Source organism: Physeter macrocephalus, chromosome 17 (assembly GCF_002837175.3).
Source record: "Physeter macrocephalus isolate SW-GA chromosome 17, ASM283717v5, whole genome shotgun sequence".
Taxonomy (NCBI): domain Eukaryota; kingdom Metazoa; phylum Chordata; class Mammalia; order Artiodactyla; family Physeteridae; genus Physeter; species Physeter macrocephalus.
Window position 1 is genome coordinate 55,707,620 of NC_041230.1, and position 18,911 is coordinate 55,726,530.

Consider the following 18,911-nt stretch of genomic DNA (forward strand, 5'->3'; position numbering starts at 1 on the left):
AACATGACCTCCTGCAAAACCACTATTTAAGAAGATGCTGAAGTTGAGAGTACAGAAAAAAAGACAACAAATGGTGTGTAAAGACAGCACGTTGCACGTAGGTAATTGGGTGGTAGGAGGGATCGGAAATTCGCTTTGGAAACCTTACAGCGGTTAGCAGTTTTCAGAGCAAGAGCTTAGGAAAGGAACGTGATGACTTCTTTTTCTGCAGTGCGTGTCTGGAAACCTCTGGCAAAGGTTTCTAGTTTTTCCTCATCACAAGGACAAGGCCTCTTCAGACAGACCAGTTAGTTTTTCTGAAGGGGAGACTTGCTGATTTCAAAACTTTGGACCCAGCTGGAACATGTTCTCTTCCCTACTTCTGTTTCTCCTGAGGGTTTGTGGAAACCCACCTATCTTCCAGCCTCAGGTGGGAGGAATCTTCAAAGATGGGCGGGGGTGGGGTGGGGGTGGGGTGGGCCCAGGGGCAGAGCCTCAGCCTGAATTTGAATCTAATTTGGAAAACGTCGCGGTGCATATCTTTCCGGCCCCTCCCGTCACTCACTCACTGAAATTATGCACTGTAGGACCCGTACGCACGTACAGTAAGTAAGAAGTGAATGGAAACAGTTCCTCCCACCTCCATGGAGCTTAAGTTCTAGTGGGGAAGACCCGCAATAAACAAGACACGTCCCGCAACGAACGCGTTCACGGGCGTCGTGGAAATCTAGCTTGTGGATGACGCCCAGCTGCGGCCCAAACCCAGTGACTCAGCCCAGAGCGTTGCTAGGGACGCGCTCCCGCCGTTGCCAGGCCCTGACCCCTGGGCGGACTCTCGCGAGGGTCCTCGAGACTTCGCGCGGAACCTAGCAGCGGTTGCCTGGAGACCGCGCAGCCTGGGCTGGGCTGGCGCGTTGGTCTGCGGGTCGTGGCCTGCGGGACTCCGGAGCCATGGTGAGGAGGGGTGGGGGTCTGGTAGGGTCCGCGCCGGGTGCCTGGGGCTCGGGGGCCGGCCCTGCGCGCAGGGAGACCCCGGGACGGGAGGCCTGGAGCTCTGGGGTCCCGGAACTGAGGGCTTGGCGCTCTCGTGGAGTCCTCGCGGGGAGGGCCCACGGTGCTGCGGACCCTGGACCCCGGACCCCGCACCCCGCACGCACCTGGAGCTGAGAGACCTGGGCTCTCCAGGATCCTGTGCTCACAGGGGTGGGTGGTCAGAGAGCACCCCCCTCCCCCGCCCCCCAGACCCAGGGCCCGGTGTGCACGGCGTCCAGAACAGAGAACTTGGGTCGAGGGGCTTTCCTACCTGGAATGGAAGGCTCATTGATGAGATCCTTGGGACCTAGGGTCTCACCTGGCAGGGGCCTGGGACACACAGGTCCTCCAGTCTCTGGGGTCGAGAGCCCGGGACATACCAGGGTGGTCAGAGGACCCTCTACACCGGAGGGTCCTGACAGCGGGTCCAGTGCCCGTGGAGTCCTTCGGGGCAGGGCTTCAGAGTAGAGGACCTGCTGTTTCCTTGGAGAGCCCGCGAGGAGGGAGGCCGGTACTGAGCGGAACAAGGCCGGAGCTTGCTGCCTCCGGGGCTCTCCATCCCGGCCCCTCTGTGGTAGGGCTCACAGCTGCGCCCCCCCCCACCCCCGCCATGGTGTAGGGGTTGTCGGTAAGTCAGTTTCCAGGCAGGTGTGGCCATCAGCTGTGGGAGGCAGGGAGGCTGCCTCTGTGTGCGGCAGCCCCAGGGGCTCTACCAGGCGGCGGCCGCTGGCTGACTGTCCCTGATGCTGGGTGGGGACAAACCTTCAGGCTCTTCTCATGGGGTGGACTTATTGGAGTAGAGGGAGTGCAAAGAGGGCATTGTATTAGTGAAGATTTCCGTGGATGGGTCTCTTGAAAGTCAACTGGAAAAAGACCACCAAAATACATCTACTTTTACTAGCTTGTGAGAGTATAGGGTGATTTTCCTTTTTTTCTTTATGTTTTGTAAGATTTCCACAAAAACTTTTTTTGTAGTAAAAATGTTACGGAGTCACGTAGGTGCGCGTACACACAAGCATGGGCCACAGAAACTAGGGAGAAGTAAAGGCAGAAGGATAAGGAAATTCGCCGTCTGCTGAGCGGCCCTCGGGAAGGGAGTGAGCAGGTGGAAGGTCTCCTCTGGCACCTTGTTGAAGTTGTTAAAAGCGGCCTCGCCCGCATTGACAGAGCCCGCAGTGAGGGCCACAGTCTGCCCCCGCTCCCTCCACCAGGGTTCTTTGAGGTTTTGTGTTTTGAAGGCAGGAGCCCTCATCTTGCCAGCTTTGACTGTTGCTGTGAGGCACTTCTCCCTCCTCTCACTGAACAGTTTATTGCAGGTTTCTTTATGGTGCTTGCCAGGCATTATAGCCAGCGTGGTAACATTTGACAGTGTGGTACTGGGGAATCTTCCTTTTTGAGGCCGAGTAGATTTTGCATCCACACCAAGGAGGTCTCTGCTATATACTAAGGAATAAGTTTCCCTCGCTTCCTTTCTGAGGGAGAACAATATTCTCTTCTGAGAAGGCAGATTTCTCCTTGCTGCTCCGAAGGTATCAACAGAACGTGCCCGTGGCTAACGGTGGGAAACCTTAGGGCAGAGTGATGTGGTGTGGGTAGGAACAGGAGACAGTGGGCAGTCAGATGGACGTTCCAGAACAGGAATTCCTCTCCCAAGCGGCCGCAGGAGGGAATCAGCCAGCCAGAAGGTGAACTCTAACCCAACCATCTGTTCTTCAACCAAAGGCGCCCAAAAAGAAAGGGAAGAAAGGGAAAGCCAAAGGCACCCCGATTGTTGATGGTCTCGCTCCAGAGGACATGAGCAAGGAACAGGTGAGCGGGCTGGCCTGAGCCGCGGACCAGGCTGGCTTGGGGTGGGATGGGTTTGCTGCTCCGCGCTTCTCCTAGGAGCCTCTTTCAGACCGCTGCCCCCGCTCCCGCGTGCACCTCCCCTCAGCCGGGCTCCTGCTGCCCTGCCCACTCGAGGATACGCCCCTGCCACGCCTGCACGCCCAAGCACAGCACGTGTTGTAAAACAACGCGGTACTGGCACATGGGTGAACTTTTTTTTATAGGGTAGTAGGAATTTGAAAAGAAATGTCTTTCTGATATAAAAGCTGTTTTAAGTTTTCTGCGTTTTCTTTCATTCTTATCTTTTTTAGGCACCTGATGTTTACAGAGCTGTTATAGTACATACACCTATAGCATTTTCATTTGTTTTATTTACCATTAAACACTGTGAATTATTTTTGGCCACTTGTTCATTTTGATGAACTTAAGGGCTAGGGAGCATGGTTATATAATTACAGTTTCGATTACAAGGCTCCTGAGACCTGTGGCTTGTGCAGACTGTGAGAGCAGGTGTGGTCTGGGAGCGTGTGACATGCACTCCTGCGAGCGTTAAGGACCCTGACTGACTTCTGATGGTTTTAAGATAAGGAAATGAAAGGTGACTGAAAGAGGCCGAAGACCTGAAGCTGGGGAGCTGGGCCGAGGCCCTTGCACAGCGGTGGAGAGGCTTTGTGTCACAGGCAGGGAGCCCGTCGGCAGCGTCCGCAGAGGGTGGTGGGTCAGGTTGCGCTTTGGAAAGGTCCCAGGCTGCCGCGTGAACGGCTTACCCACCGCGCCGCCGCAGCCGTCAGGCTGTTTCTTGGCTCCCCATTTCCTCCTGTCCCGTGGGGACAGAACTGTGACACGACAGTGGCCAGTCTGCAGAGCAGAGCCTTGCTGTCCGGTGTTCCAGGCGTGGACACCTCGGAAGCTTCCAGGGCCCAGGCAGGAGTGAGAGACTCAGGGTAGCTGCGGCCAGTTCGCTGCATGTTAACCTGTGGGCCCTGGGCTCCAGAGCTGTCTGCTGATTTTTGAAGAGAAGCTTGAAATCTAGATATTTATAAGAAATCTAGATATCGAGTGATGGAAAGTCCAGCGTGAGCCAGTCAGAGTCGGGAGGAGCCCGGCTTAGCTCCTTTGATTGACACAGTAGACCCCACTGTAGACCTCTCTCCTGGGGAGCCCAGCCCCGCCCGGCTTGGTGGCCCTGTTTTGTTTTGTTCTTTTTCCTTTAACCTATTTGCAGATTTGCCTTTGGCTCTGGACCAAACCATCTTGACTGTTTCGGGTCTACTGGTTTTGTATATCTTTTGCTTAACGTATATCTTTAAAGGTGAAAGGTTGTTTTACATTTTGCATTGTTTTGTGAACATATTTACATCATTCTCATATCTCTGTGTTGTTGGGCCGTATCACCTTCTAGCTGATATACTCTATAATTTCTCAACCATTCTCCTATTTATTGGCCACGCTGTGTGGCTAGTGGGATCTTAGTTCCCCGACCAGAGATTGAACCCGGGCCCCGGCAGTGAGAGCGCAAAGTCCTTATCACGGGACCGCCAGGGAATTCCAAACCATTCTCCTACTGAAAAGCATCTTAGATCATTTCCTTTTTAATTCTTTTGCTGTTGTAATAATGGTGTAGCTGATATCTTGAAGCGGAAAGCTCCTGTGTTCTTTTGAGAAATTTCTTTAGTGTAAATCCCCAGGAAGGAATAAAAGCATATAATCATTTTATGACTCTTGGTCAAATACAAGAGATTTCTGCTGTTTGCTGAACGTTCCCTGTCCCCGAGCCTTCCCAGCCCCCTACTTTAACTTCTCACTTTTAGCTCTGATTTACTTTGAGGTGACAGCAGCCCCTCCCTCCTTCTGCCTGGCCTTTCTCCGTCCGCCCTCCCCTGGCGGCAGGTGGCCCCCCCGCCCCGCCCGGCCCCGGCCGCCTCACTGGCCCTGTTCTGCCTGCCAGGTGGAGGAGCACATTGGCCGCATCCGGGAGGAGCTGGACCGTGAACGCAAGGAGCGCAATTACTTCCAGCTGGAGCGGGACAAGATCCACAGTTTCTGGGAGATCACGCGGAGGCAGCTGGAGGAGAAGAAGGCTGAACTGAGGAACAAAGACCGGGAGATGGAGGAGGCTGAGGAGAGGCACCAGGTGGAGATCAAGGTGAGTGGGGCTGGCCTGTCCCCTAGGAGCTGCCACATGGGCAGAGGAGCTGGACCGGGGGCCAGGGGCGTTGTCTCGCCTTGCTTTTGCGAGTCACAGCCCTTTGTGTCCTTGATGTGGGGAACCTGAGGGTATTTTTTATGTGTGTGCATGTGGGCATGTGTGTGCAGGTGAGCCTGTGCAGGTGGGCAGGTGCGTGCAGGTGAGCCTGTGCAGGTGGGCATGTGTGTGCAGGTGGGCAGGTGCGTGCAGGTGAGCCTGTGCAGGTGGGCAGGTGCGTGCAGGTGAGCCTGTGCAGGTGGGCATGTGTGTGCAGGTGGGCATGCGTGTGCAGGTGGGCAGGTGCGTGCAGGTGAGCCTGTGCAGGTGGGCATGTGTGTGCAGGTGGGCAGGTGCGTGCAGGTGAGCCTGTGCAGGTGAGGTGTGGGCAGGTGCGTGCAGGTGAGCGGGCAGAGCAGGTGAGCGGCGGTGCTCCCCCCGCCCGCAGGTCTATAAGCAGAAGGTGAAGCACTTGCTGTACGAGCATCAGAACAGCCTGATGGAGATGAAGGCGGAGGGCACTGTGGCCATGAAGCTGGCGCAGAAGGAGCGCCGCGCGCAGGAGGGGACCCTGTGCAGGGACATGCGGGCGCTGCAGGTGGGGCTGAAGGAGCAGGAGCTGGCCAGCGAAGTGGTGGTGAAGAACCTAAAGCTGGTAGGTGCCGGCGTGCCGTGAGCGCCTCGGGATTCACTCGAACCGGGAATTCATATTTCTGTATAATAACTCCTGCATTTTGGCAATTAAACGTTAAACAACAGCAGCAGCAGCAGCATGCAGGCAAACAAGCCCTGTTTGGGGTCCAGACACAGAATTCTGTCTCAGGCTTGAGCAACGGGCTGGCTTCCCAAGAGGGAGAGCCAGCTCAGGGTCCCTGTCCGCGTACTGCTGACCCCTGACCCCAGAGACGTGCACGCGGCCCCGGAGGCGAGCAGCCCTCCAGCCCTTCGGTGGCCACGGCAGTTTGTCCTGTGAGCTGTGCTCTCAAGCGCCTCGCTGACCTTTGAGACTCTTTGGTCCTTTCTGAGGGAGGCTGCGGGGTTCCAGGTGGAGGGTGGTATTCCTTCTTAACCGCCGGGCCGGTTCTGATCTCTGGGGACACAGAGGATGGGGCTGACAAAATGCCTGCCCACACGCAGCTGATGGTCTAGAATGGAGAGGCTGCCTCTGAGACAGAAGACAAAATGAACTGTCAAACCTGTGTCACGGGTCTGCGGGCATTAGTGCTACGGGAAGGTTCTGGGAACGAGGGTGGTTGCATTTTTCTACGCGTTCTGGGAATTCATTGAGAAGGTGATACCTGGGCAAGGGCTGGGGGAGGGCAGGGCTGCGGGAGGGCAGGTCTGGGGGAGGGCAGGGCTGGGGGACGGCAGGGCTGGGGGAAGGCAGGGCTGGGGGAGGGCAGGGCTGGGGGAGAGCAGACCCTGAGAAGGGCTGGGCATGGACCAGTGCCACAGCCCCCAGGAGTGAGGAATGAGGGGTCTGGGGGACAGGACTGAGCCGGGGACCTCTGGAGGGCGTGGGCAAAGGGAGGGTGTGTCCAACTTTGGTTGTCAAAGGTTGTTCCTGGCTGGCCGTCGGTTGAGACTTTGTCAGTGCACTTGCCTCTGTGTATGTGTCTGGAGACAGCCCAGCCTCAACTGAATCTGGAAATAAATCAGTAACACTGCAGACTTTGCCGTGAAGCTTGAGGGTGCTGAAGTCTTGGACGCTTGAGGGCGGTCTGGTCTTTCTGACAGAAGCACAGAGTGGGCTGCCTTCCAGCAAGTACAGCGGTGCGGGCTCTCTGCTTACGCGAGGCCTTGGGTGTGGAGTAGGTACACGGTCAGAGTGCCGCTCTGAGTGAAAACACTGCTCAAAAGTCTAATGTAAACTTTTTCTTCAGCATTTATAACTGTCTATTAAGGTAATTTGTAACGCTGTTCTAAGCCCAAGCAGGTTAGCAGACAGCGGGGAGCCGGCAGCTCTGTGTGGGTCTGGCCCCTGCGGTCCAGCCTCCGGGCAGGGCGGGAAGGGCTGGGCGCGGCCAGGGGTCGGGGCGGCCGTCAGCATTCTCTGCAGCTCCGAGGTGACCTGCGTGGAGGGAAGTCCATTGTGAAACACGGAATTTACCAAACCTTGTTATTCCGGGCTGGGTCCATGAGCTCGGAGGTGGGGGGCCCACCGGAAGCGGCACAGGTTTACTGAGCCGGGCTTTCCTTGCCAGTGAGGCGAGGGGCCGGCGTCTGTCCTGTCCCGTCTGACCTCCAGTGACCGGCCACTTCCGCCTCTGCAGAAACACGCCGAGGAGATCACCAAGATACGCAAGGACTGCGAGCGGCAGGTGCGAGGTCAGCGTCTCCCGCGCGGCCCCAGAGCCCCTCCCTCGGGAAGGAGCTGCCCAACAGCGCTTGCTAACCGGGCACGTAGACCAGTTAAAACAGCTCAGACGCGCAAAGCGAGGCCCGGGGACTGTTCAGGATCCCGGAACACCCTATTTCCATGAGAGGCGGGAGGCCGTGAGGACCACCCACTACCCGCCCACACCCTCAGGCACAGAGAGGCACCTAGAAGCAGGCGGTAGTCATCCAGCCTCGTGGGCAGCGTCCAGGTCTCCCGGCCTGCGGAGGCTCCAACCTCGGAAGTCTGTTTGGTTTACTAATAGAGCCCGTGGTCTGGCTGGCTGGCCGTGGTTAGAGCCCATTGGGACTGCGTGACCCTCGGCTGTTGGGATCCCTGAGGCAGGGATTGATTAGCAATGCCCGCGACGGGCAAGGAGGGCAGGCTGGGGTGTGTGCTGGTGCCGCAGAGCATGTCCGCAGAGCTTGTTGGTGAGGCCTTCGTCCTGGTGGGTGTTCTCGGCCCTGGGCACAGCGTCTCTTCTCGTAGCCGCAGGGCCAGCATTCTGCTCAGCTGCTCTGTGTGCTGCTGCCTTTCAGAAATCGAGGCCAAGTACTATAAGAAGGTCAGGATGCTTAGGGACGAGCTTGAGCTGCGCAGGAAGACAGAGATCCACGAGGTGGAGGAGAGGAAGAATGGCCAGATCAGCATGCTTATGCAGCGCCACGAGGACGCCTTCACGGACATCAGGAACTATTACAACGAAATCACCTTCAACAACCTGGCTCTCATCAGCTCCCTCAAGGTGCCGCTGGGGTGCCCAGCCCCCTCGGGCCGACACCCCTGCTTGTAGAAACATTTGACCCTGCCCTTCAGCTGCCCTTGATCGAAGCTTACAAGTTGTGTTGCCCACTACAGCCGTGGCTGCGGTCCGGCTCTTGCCCTGACCCTCATGTGGCAGGGAAGTGATACACCTGTGTGCACTGGGATATGTCAAAGGTCAGGTGGAACCACAGGGGCGTCGTCGTCACCCAAGGGCTGGCAGCCGTGGAGGATGTCCTCTGGGGGTCGTGAGCAAAGTGTAATCTCTCAGTTTGCACGGGGGCTGAATTACTAGAAAATTCAGAATAAGTTGGAACTGTGAAAAACTACTGTGTGTTTACGCATAAAACAGATGTAGCCCTCACGGTGCCGGCAGGACCGTTCTCTGTGGGCAGGAGAGCTCGCGGCACTCGCCCTGCAGGCCGCAGCCCCGGGTCCTGCCTGCCGACCCCCCGCCCCTCGTGCCCGCAGGAGCAGGTGCAGGACATGCGGAGGAAGGAGGAGCACCTGCAGAAGGAGATGACGGAGGTGTCCGCGCAGAGCAGGCGCCTGGCAGACCCCCTGCAGAAGGCTCGGGACGAGATGACTGAGATGCAGCAGCAGCTCAGGGGCTACCAGAGGGACAAGCAGACCCTGCTGGTGGGTTTCTGCCCGATTCCTGGCCCTCCCTGGCACCTCCTCCTGGGCGTGGAAGGGCAGGGAGGCACCTCCTGAGGACCAGAGCGGAGCCTGGCCCTCGGGGCGGGAAGGGCATGGGTGCTGCGCCCCTCCTTCCTGGGCCTGGTGGCCCTGGGGCACGCGAGGCTGGGCCCTGTTCTGGGAGATGGGCGGCCCCGGCGGGCTGCCCTGGCGGCTCAGCCCCGCAGGTCTGGGCGCAGGTTCCGTCTGACGCTCACCTGGCCTGGCTGTCGCTCAGGAGCTGCGTCGTGTGGGTGCCTGAGTCGGGAGCGCTTTCTAACCCCCGCCCCCCTTTCTCACCAGGAGATGACGGAGGTGTCCGCGCAGAGCAGGCGCCTGGCAGACCCCCTGCAGAAGGCTCGGGACGAGATGACTGAGATGCAGCAGCAGCTCAGGGGCTACCAGAGGGACAAGCAGACCCTGCTGGTGGGTTTCTGCCCGATTCCTGGCCCTCCCTGGCACCTCCTCCTGGGCGTGGAAGGGCAGGGAGGCACCTCCTGAGGACCAGAGCGGAGCCTGGCCCTCGGGGCGGGAAGGGCATGGGTGCTGCGCCCCTCCTTCCTGGGCCTGGTGGCCCTGGGGCACGCGAGGCTGGGCCCTGTTCTGGGAGATGGGCGGCCCCGGCGGGCTGCCCTGGCGGCTCAGCCCCGCAGGTCTGGGCGCAGGTTCCGTCTGACGCTCACCTGGCCTGGCTGTCGCTCAGGAGCTGCGTCGTGTGGGTGCCTGAGTCGGGAGCGCTTTCTAACCCCCGCCCCCCTTTCTCACCAGTGCACGAAAGCCCGTCTGAAAGTCGCCGAGAAGGAGCTGAAGAGCCTGCGGTGGGAGCGCGAGGTGCTGGAGCAGCGCTTCCTCAGGGTGAGCTCCCGGGACGCCTGGGCGCCGCGCCCTCCTCGCTCCGCGCAGCTCTCGGTGGACGGCCGGGTCTCAGAGGGCAGTTCCTGGTGGGCGGCGGGCGGTGCCCGCTGCTGTCCGCTGGGGCTCTCCTCTGAAGCGTGGACGTGGCCTGGCCCCTTGAAGGAAGGGCTTTTGTCACCTGCGTGTGTGTGTCTCCAAGTCCCCAGCCTTTATGTCTGCGTTGTAAGAAAGCCTGTGGGTGCAAACACGAGGGCCTTGGGGCCGTGCGCTGGTCCTCACGAGTGGTCAGGGCTTCCTGACTCTCCTCCCAGACTCTTGCGTGTCCCGGCGTAGGGACACCGCTTCCCAGAAGTGAGGGCGTCTGGAGCGCCCGTGTTCTCGTCTTAGCCTGTGTGCCGTCTCTCCGATCGGGTCACGCCTGAGATCTCTGTTTCAGTCCTTCGCTGTTACAAGCATCCTTTTAAGTTCGTCTTCGTGCAACTGTGTATCCCTTTCAGGGAAGTCGATTCCTAGCAGGGGAACCGCTGGGCGAGAAGGTTCGCGCTCAGGGTGCAGATAGTCCGCCGGGAGGGATGTTCAGAGTTGTGACCCCACCCGCAGCGCCCAAGGGGCCGCTTCCGCCGGTGCCAGGTCTGCGCCGACGTGACTGGGTGAGGTGTCTCACTGCACGTGCTTTTCTGCAGAGATGGCCCTCCCTGCCTGCAGGTCCCGGTTCTTGCCCCGGGCCTGGCCGAGGGCAGAGCCGCCCCCTGTGTGAGCCGTCAGCACAGCTACCGCCGCGGACTGTGACAGTGGAAAGGGCGCCCCGTAAGCGGTCAGAGCGAGAGTCACCCTCGAGGAGCCTCCGAGGTCCCGGAGGCTGAGGGCGGCCGAGGGGAGGGGCCGTAGGCAACCAGCGAGGCGCGGCTCCCCGCCGCAGGGTGGCGTGAGCGGGGAGGGGACTCCACCACCTTCTCTTCCGTCTGCGTGCCGTCTGCGGTGGGGGAGGCCGGCAGCGCCCCTAAGAAACCGAACTCGTCACGTTTTAAAGAGCAGAGGGACGGGGACTGGATTGAAGCACCCCTTGAGGCTACGGTCCTGTAGTTAGAAAGACTCGGTGCTACAGGGTTTCAGCACGGCCCTCTCCTCTTCCTAGCAGTGATGTGTGTTTTTACGGCAGGGCAGAACACTCTGGAAGGAGTCTCAGCAAATGCTCAGATGGTGGCCTCTGGGAAGTGGGGTTGAGAAGTGTTTACTGTTTCCTTTTTACACCCCGACTCAGTCCTGATTGTTTAAAGGCGCACAGTTAAAAGCTAAAGGAGGTGAAAAGGACACTGTCCTTGGTGGGCAGGCGGGTGGCTCCAGTGTTCGCTCTAGACCTGGGTTCCAGGGTCTGGGGCTGGTGGAGGGAGTGGACCTCCAAGGGGCCCCCACCCCAGCGTTGCTGAGTCTGAGGCCCTGGACCTCATGGGGATGATCAGGGATGTGGTCCCAAGCTTGCTGCCCAGACCCAGGGCAGGGCTGGCCCAGCCCCTCTGGGGGGTCTGTGCAGCTCATACTGGGGTCCCCGTGGCTCCTGAGACACCTTCCCAGAGGTGTTTCCTCCTGCCGCCCATGGTGTGGACAGCCGCACACCTCTAATTCGGTCACAGATAGTGGGGCTCAGGCAGTGTAGACGAAGCAGACCCCCCTGACCGTGGCCGTGCGCTGGTGAAGGCGGCGTGTCGTGGCCCCGGGGCAGAGCCGGGAGGGGCCTCCTGCCAGTGAGATGCCCGGGCCCGTCGCGCAGGTGCAGCACGAGCGTGACGAGCTGTACCGGAAGTTCACCGCGGCCGTCCTGGAGGTGCAGCAGAAGGTGGGCTTCAAGAGCCTTGTCCTGGAGCGCAAGGTACAGGCCCTGGCCACCGCGGTGGAGAGGAAGGAGGTGCAGCTCGACGAGGTGCTGGCGGCCTCCAACCTGGACCCTGCGGCCCTGACCCTCGTGTCCCGCAAGCTGGAGGTCGGTCCCGCGGGCTCCTGGGGAGGGGCTTCCGGCGGCCCGGGCACCGGGCGGGGCTCCTGTCTTGCGCTCCAGCCTCCGTCCCTCAGTGGAGAGTCTCAGTTCACCTCGGGGAGGGGCTGTGGTGGTTTCCTGGCCCGAGCGCCCAGGCCTGTGTGTGCCCTCGGGCTCCCCAGGTTCCCGGGCTCTGCCCTAGTGTCTCTGAGGTCCTCCCCGGGCCCCCCTTAGCCTCCCGGCACCTTCGAGCCCCAGTCCACTGCCCACCCCAGCTTAGCCTCCCAGCCGCGGCCGCAGCCGCCGTCCGCCTGGGACCCTGAGATGTGCTGGTTGAGGCCGCGGCAGGGGCGGTGCAGGGCCGTGGGCGGCCTTCGTGATGGCTGCTGGCAAGGCTTCCCTGGGGGAGTCACCCCTGAGCAGAGGCTGGAGCATCTGTTCCCTCGTGAGTCTGCAGTTGGGTGGCTTTCCTCTGTGCTGGGACCGTCCCGGGCACGGGGCACAGCAGTCAAAAGACAGACGAGGCCTCGCTGCCCACAGGCCAGCAGGGTGAGCTGAGGACTCAGGACGGCAGTTGCCAGCGCCGCTGGCTCAGCAGGCAGAAGCCCTGATGCCCCTGGCGGTGGGCCTCACCTGGAACTGGCCTTGCCCCTCTGCCCCCTGACCTGGGTGGGACGTGCCACAGACAAAATCGGTGATGGCGGACAAGGGGTCTTTGGTGCTGCTAGGGAAGCGTGGCCTGGCTCTGGGATCCTGGCCAGCTGGGTGACCTGTAGCCGCCAGGCCTGAGGTGGCCGCAGGTACGGTTTCCTTGGGGGTCTAGGAGACAGACACAGACCACAGCTGGCCTCCACGACTCCACGAAGGTCCTTCCACGCTGGAGGGCCCTGTCTGTCCCTGCTCTTCATTCACACAGAAGCGGATCTCCTGGGTTCCGGGCCTCAGACGGCAATAGGAGGGCAGGAGAGGGTGGGTGGGGCTGACAGAGGAGGACTCGTCAGCAGCGGAGGAGGGGGCTGGGCTCCGAGGTGATGTCGTGCCCACGGCTGTGGCTGAGACCAGGTGTTTGCTCACAGGGGAGCCACGGCCCTGGCTCAGTGGGTGGCAGTGCCTGGAGGACCCACGTTGCCCAGGCTCGGCTCTCGGGGCTGGGGGAGTGGCAGCCTCATGGTGGGGCCTCGTCTGGGCCGGCATCACCGTGGTCCTGAGTCTGGGGGCTCGTCTCTGTTCTTGTCCCTTTTGTGTTGTGTGTGAATCACAAAGGGGAGGAGGGCTTTCCTGCCCTCCCCTTGGGAAGGACAGCCGGTCTTGCAGCTGGGCCAGCGACCCAGTGCTGCCAGCGACCTGGGTGAGGGGATAAAAACTCGGCCCGTCCGTGGCTGCGCCCGGGGGCCAGGGCAGGGCGGGGGGGACCGAGCGGGTTTTCCCTGGGGTGGTGTTGGCAGCCACCTCGGGGGGCCCCAGAAGCAGGCCAGGCTGCCCCTTCTCACCACCTGGGCAGTTTCCTCATAGAGACGCAGATCTGTCTCCCTTGGAGACCTTTCCACACCAGCCGCTCCCCGTGTGGACGTCCTGACGCCTTCCTTTCCTCAGGACGTTCTGGAATCGAAGAACAGCACCATCAGGGACTTGCAGTACGAGCTGGCCCGGGTCTGCAAGGTGCGAGGAGACCCCCGCCCCTCCCCCATGTTCTGCCAGGGGCCCGGGGCTCCGCCCCCCTCCCTCAGGCCCCTTCCTCACCCAGGACCCCACCTGATCTTTACCTTTGGGTGCTGACACAGTCTCAGGCCCTCTGCGCCTGCCAGGGTCACTTGGCCTGCAGGTGCCTTGGAGCACATCTGCATGGCTCCGACGCTGTCCTGGTGTCCCTGATGGGGCCTGCCCAGTGCATGTGTGGTGTCCTGTCCAGCAGGCTCTGTCCCTGTGTCCCTGTCCGACCCCTGCTCTGGCGCCACGGTGCTGGCCTGGCCTCTGGCGCGGTTTGGGGTGGGGGGGGTCTCTGCCCCCTCAGGTTAGCGTCCAGGTCCTTTATGAGTCTGGCGAAAGCCACACACAGAGGCCTCCTGCAGCTGGGGCGTGCAGTGCCCTGCACCCAGCGTCCCCAGCTCCGTGGCTGAGCCCGCAGCTCTGTCAGTGCTCGGCCTGTGGGGACGCGGACACGGTGCTGTCTGCAGACGCGCTTACCGAGTGAGCACCCCGCGAGCGTGACGCAGATGTGAGCCCTGGGCTGCGGAGCCCAGGATGAAGGCACTGCCTGTCGCGGGCACTGGGCTCCGTGGTGACCAGGTCCCCTGGGCCTTCCCTGCCCATAGGGCCCTCCCCGGGGGCTCTGGGAACCCCTGATAGTTATATGCATTCTTGGGGGAATTTCCGTAACCCACATCTGATTGTGGGGAGGGCTGAGCCCCAGAGATGGGTCAGGGCCAGGGCCCAGCCCCTGAGTCGTCCTGGAGCCCGGCCCTGGCTCACCCTGTACTCTCAGCTCCCAGCACCTTGTCTCGGAGGTGCTGAGGCCAAGGAGCCCCTTTGAGCTTTTGCTCTGAGTCAGGCCAGGCTCTCAGCATTTAACATGCATCAGCTCTTCAAACGCTTACAACCGTCTGGTGAAATGTGCCCTTTTAAAAACATGTGCTTTTAAAGGATGGGGGAACGGAAACCCTGTCTGCGTTGGCCCTGCCAGCGCTGTTGCCCAGACCTCGGCATTTCTGGGATGGGGGAAGGGAATAGATGCCAGTAGACAAGGCAGGGAGGGTCATCCCTGAGGAGGCAGGGATGCGGAGCCTGAGTGAGAAATGCTTGCAGGGAACCAGGAGCTCGAACCACGGTCCTGCTCTGAGTGCACACCCTCTTCAGTCTCCCCAGCCGTGAACCAGGGACGGTGGGGGCATCTTGCGTGTGGGCTAGCAGAGGTCCCGCACGCCAAGTGGCTGGGTGGTGCCCGATGAAAGTCCTCAGCCTCGGGCCGGAGTTGTTCTTGACAGAGGGAAAGCCTCTGGTTGTCTTCTAGCTGAGCCAGGAGGTGTCTGTGCGTGGCCACCACCTGCTCATCTGGAGCCACTCTGCTGGGGAGGTGGAGACTCAGCTACATAAGATCCCTGGGCAAGTCACTTGGCTTACAAGGGTGGCCCCCTTCCATGGAGCCTTTGATTGGTTTGGTCTTGAGGACTCCAAACACTGGGGTTCGTCCTGCTTATAATAATCATAATCATACCCCTGGTGCGTTATGTTTTCCCAAAAGCTTTGAATGCATGTTCGCAGCCACTAACCACCAAGCAAATGATCTCCTTAAGACTGGAACATTGAAAAAGACGGGAATGACGGACTGAAAAAATGTGAACCCGAAGTCTTGACCTGTGAATCCCAGAGATTCCGGAAAACAAAAACAAAAACCCAAACAGAATCAGCAAAAGCTGAGATGATACAGGTGGTAGCTGTGAGCGGCCCTAATGCCTGAAAATTTTGATCATATCTCTCAGGCTAAGAGTTTGATCAAAAGGGGGGACTGTTAAAAAGAAACAACAGGCCCTAAACGGAGTCACTTATGTGAACCCTACCAAGACTTAATACCTAATCCAATTGAAGTTTTAGCCTCTCCCTAGAGTGGAAATTTAAACCCATCAGCAGTGGGAGGTGATCTGCCTAAGACCCCTGCATCCCCTAAGGGAAGGTGCCCACCCTTTTAACTTCCTTGTCCCACCCTCCTGTGCCCGTAAAACCCTCCATCTTGTACAGCTCCCCGGAGGAGCACCCTTCCGCTTACTAGATGGGATGCTGCCATGAGTAAAGCCAATTAGATCCTCAAATTTAAAGAAGCGTGTGAGGGTCTGGGTCTGGTGTAGTGAGCGCCTGGTAAAGGCTAGCTCTCCACGGGGCTGAGTGGGCCTGAGCGAGGGTCAGCCCCGGCTACCCCTCCCGAGGCCTCTGTGTCCCCACAGGCCCACAATGACTTGCTGCGTACCTATGAGGCGAAGCTCCTGGCCTTTGGGGTCCCCCTGGACAACGTGGGCTTCAAGCCCCTGGAGACGGCTGTGATCGGGCAGACACTGGGCCAGGGCCCCGCAGGACTCGTGGGCACCCCAACGTAGCCCCTGCCCGGGGCCACTGCCCGATGACACCCCCCCTCACGCACCGAGGACAGCAGGTATTGTTCTGTGGACATGCGTCGTCAGCAAATGAAGGTTTTCACAAGTGCTGCGTGTCCTGTTGGCGTGGCTGTGTGGAGAGGCGCCCCCAGGGCCCACGGTGCTGTCTGGCCCCTTTCCCGAGCCGACCAGCTCTGTGCGCACACCCGCCGCCATCCCACCTGGGGCTGGGCAGCTCCAGCCGAGCGTGCCTAGTGACCGCAGCTGCCTCGCAGATGCCAGCAGCAACTTTAGCGAAGCCCGAGTGACAGCTGCCACTGGGAAATCGGGGCCAGAACGTCCCCGGGAAGGGTGACCCTGGTGCCCGCGAGCAACAAGCCCGTCCTGCTGGTCGGGGGCGGCTCAGCCTGCCGGGTGACGGCTCCGGGCTCGCGGGCCGGCTGCCGGTCAGCCACTAGCTCCCTTGGTACGTGGTGTAAGACCACGGGCTCAGCAGCAGCGGTACGTGGAACTTGTGGGTCTCGTTTGTGATGGTGAAAACGACCTGCGGGCAGAGGGGACACCGGGAGAGCCAGGGGCCAGCATGGAGCGCCCTCAGCCTGGCCCCAGGGCTGCCGTGGACTCAGCAGCCCAGACGGCTGGCCTGGGGCTGCGGCTGGGGGGCAGGAGCCCCCGGGCCAGCTGGGGGGCGGTGGGTGTGGCTGGGTCCTCCCCAGAGAAAGCACGCGATCTGAGGGGCCCTGGGCCTGCAGGTTCCCGGGGGTTCCCGCCCGAACAGGTCAACTGAAGGGGGACAGTGAGCTGGAGGGGGCTCGGGCGAACCCTGTCCGCAGGGGCTGGGTCAGCCTGACCCCGGAGCAGGGCAGGGACGGGCGTGATGTGGTCAAGTCCGGCACCCCTTTCTTCTGGGAGCCCAAAGCAGGTGCGAGGTGGATGGGGGAGCAGGACCGGCCTGCGGGTCCCGCGCGTCATGGGCCCCCACCCGCCCGGCCCTCACCTCCACGTACGGGTAGAAGCTCTGCCGGCCCCTCTTCTGCCAGTAGCCCTCAGTGTCGAAGGACAGCTTGTAGGTGCCCGCCTGCATCTGGCCGGGCAGCAGGAGCCCAGGGCAGCGGCCGGCAGGGTCCGTGTAGCTGGGGAGAGGACGGGGGTGCTGCACAGGGGGCCGGGGAGCCGCCGGCCTGGGCCCCCCGGCGCCGCCTGCGTGCCCGCCGGCCTCGCGCCCCCGCAGCCTGACTGGGCCTCGGGTGAGCGGGGCTGGGCGGCGGAGGAGCAGGACAGCCTCCAGGACCCGGGGCTCTGGAGCAGCGCAGGGATGCTGCGCGCGGTTCAAGAAATCACAGGGAAGCAGGAGGGAGAACATTCCCACGACCCGCCCCGGGAGCAGTGATCGCTTTGTAGCTGGCACGTGTACTCTTCAGATTTTCTCTATGTATAAATACGCTTATTGACAAACTTTAAAAACGGGTTGTACTAGTCACGCTTTTGTAACCTGTACTTTTTGTTTAACGTACCGCGCGTGGCTTTCTGGTTCAGCAGCTGTGCCCGAATCGCCGTCCGCGTGGTGGCCTGTTTCCAGCTGCACCAGTGGAGGCTCTGAGGGCCTCTGCTCACTAGGAGCCCCCGTCACCTCCAGCCGTGCTCACAAGCGTCTGTGCTGTGATCAGAAAGGGTGGCATTTACCAGCGCAGTTTAGGGGGTGTGGTGGGGAGTGGGTCTGTACGGCCCCCCGCCCTGGACTCCGTGTGTTCCTCCAAGCTCAGACGGGATCTGGATGCCCGGCTTTTCTGAAGGGCTCCATACCCTCAGGCCTGGAACCTCTGGGGTCCAGCCTAGCAGCCCACACCAGCGGGAGGGTCGGGGGAGACTGCTCACAGGCTGAGCCATGGCGCCTGCCAGTCTGGGCTGGGCGCCCCCCAGCAGAGCCTGGGCCTGGGGCAGGGGTAGCGCTGCCAGGCAGCGGACACCTCCTGCTGCGCCAGCCGTCCCCCTCGCCCCCCGGTCTAGGAAAGGGGTGCCCGTGGTGTCTGCGCGCAGGGTGCAGTGAGAATATAAAGAACGTCCAGTGCTCGCCTGCTGCCCCGCAAAGGTCACCGGTCGGTCAGTGACAACCAGGCCTTTCAGGCTCCGCCTCAGGCCTCAGCCGGCCCAGCCTGCAGGGAGAGACACACCCCTCTTCCCCCTGCAGCGGGCACTTGGGCTGTGAGCGGCCCCAGCACGTTCTGTGGCCCTGACCAGGACCGCACAGCCTGCTGAAAGAGCGGCCCTGAGAGTCTGCAGGCGGACTGTCCGGCTGTGGTGAGCCCTGCTCCCTGCCCTCCAGGCCTGCACCCCTTGCCCTGGCGTGGGGCGGGGAGGTGGTCTGGGCTCGAATCCTGCCCCAGACCGCTCTCCTACCTTTTCCGCAGCTCGGTCCACTGCTGGCCATGGTCCTCGAGCCTGGACAGGCGGAGGCGGAGGCCCTGGGCCGGCAGCCCTGAGGCAGTGTCCAGTACGTGCGTGGTCCGCGGGCTGCTGCCCGGCTCCATACCTCTGCCCTGGGCCACAAGAGGGGCAGCCATGCTGTCTTGTGTCCACACCCGCTGCTGTGGGGCAGCGGACTTGGTGTAAACAGCCCCGGGGACAAAGTCCCAAACTGCCCCTGGGCCCTGGGTGAGGAGCTGCCGCGCAGGCTGCGGTGACCCACTGCCATGCAGGGCGCTGACCTGTCCCCCTCCTCCCCCAGCAGCCCCCTCCCCCCAGCACTGAAGGAGTCTCCACACCCAGGGGCCTCTCCCTCAGTCAGTGCCGGCTGTGGGTGGCCACACGGGGTTCTTCTCCTGGAACCCGGCCGTGTCCCCTTTAGCCCCAGGTGGAGGAGAGGTCAGGGGCTCCGAGTCTGGGCCTGTCCCCCTACCTCCGGGGAGCCCAGGTGTCGCTGGAGTGTCCGTAGCCGCAGGGCGACCCGGAGCTCATGCCGGGCCGGCCTGGGGGCTGGCGACGTGGCCACACCACTGCCGCCACCCCCAGAACCTCCCCGGGCCCCTCCCAGGCCCTGGGGGCCACGTGTCTGATCAAAGTCGGGGCGGAGCCACGGGGAGGGGCGAGGCCGGTCTGGTTCGCTTGGAGGCCCCTCCCGGCCCGGAAGTGGAGCGGCCCTGGGGGGTCGGGGGGGCGGGGGGG

At 61.5% G+C, this 18,911-nt stretch overlaps 2 protein-coding genes across 2 annotated transcripts in view; one reads left to right on the forward strand and one right to left on the reverse strand.

Moving 5' to 3' along the window:
* The first annotated feature begins 860 nt into the window (after positions 1-860).
* On the forward strand, positions 861-16,514 carry GAS8 (growth arrest specific 8). Its single transcript, XM_007125484.3, has 11 exons — positions 861-933; positions 2,734-2,820; positions 4,787-4,984; positions 5,472-5,678; positions 7,297-7,351; positions 7,940-8,145; positions 8,634-8,801; positions 9,609-9,695; positions 11,464-11,673; positions 13,261-13,326; positions 15,603-16,514. The coding sequence occupies exons 1-11, from the start codon at positions 931-933 to the stop codon at positions 15,750-15,752; spliced, it is 1,437 nt and encodes a 478-aa protein (XP_007125546.2). The 5' UTR covers positions 861-930; the 3' UTR covers positions 15,753-16,514.
* LOC114484013 (uncharacterized) overlaps positions 16,204-18,911 on the reverse strand; it is a 10,620-nt gene continuing 7,912 nt past the window's right edge. Inside the window, exons 4-7 of the mRNA XM_055078930.1 lie at positions 18,646-18,886; positions 18,147-18,421; positions 16,747-16,882; positions 16,204-16,293 (exon numbers count right to left, since the gene is read on the reverse strand). Coding sequence (XP_054934905.1) covers positions 16,204-16,293; positions 16,747-16,882; positions 18,147-18,421; positions 18,646-18,886 — 742 coding nt within the window. The remainder of the gene's footprint in view (positions 16,294-16,746; positions 16,883-18,146; positions 18,422-18,645; positions 18,887-18,911) is intronic.

What these genes read in the sequence shown, in the direction of transcription:
- GAS8 (XM_007125484.3), top strand. An exon ending in GGGACAAGCAGACCCTGCTG is followed by an intron (nt 8,802 to 9,608) that starts GTGGGTTTCTGC and finishes CTTTCTCACCAG; the next exon opens with TGCACGAAAGCCCGTCTGAA. An exon ending in AGCTGGCCCGGGTCTGCAAG is followed by an intron (nt 13,327 to 15,602) that starts GTGCGAGGAGAC and finishes GTGTCCCCACAG; the next exon opens with GCCCACAATGACTTGCTGCG.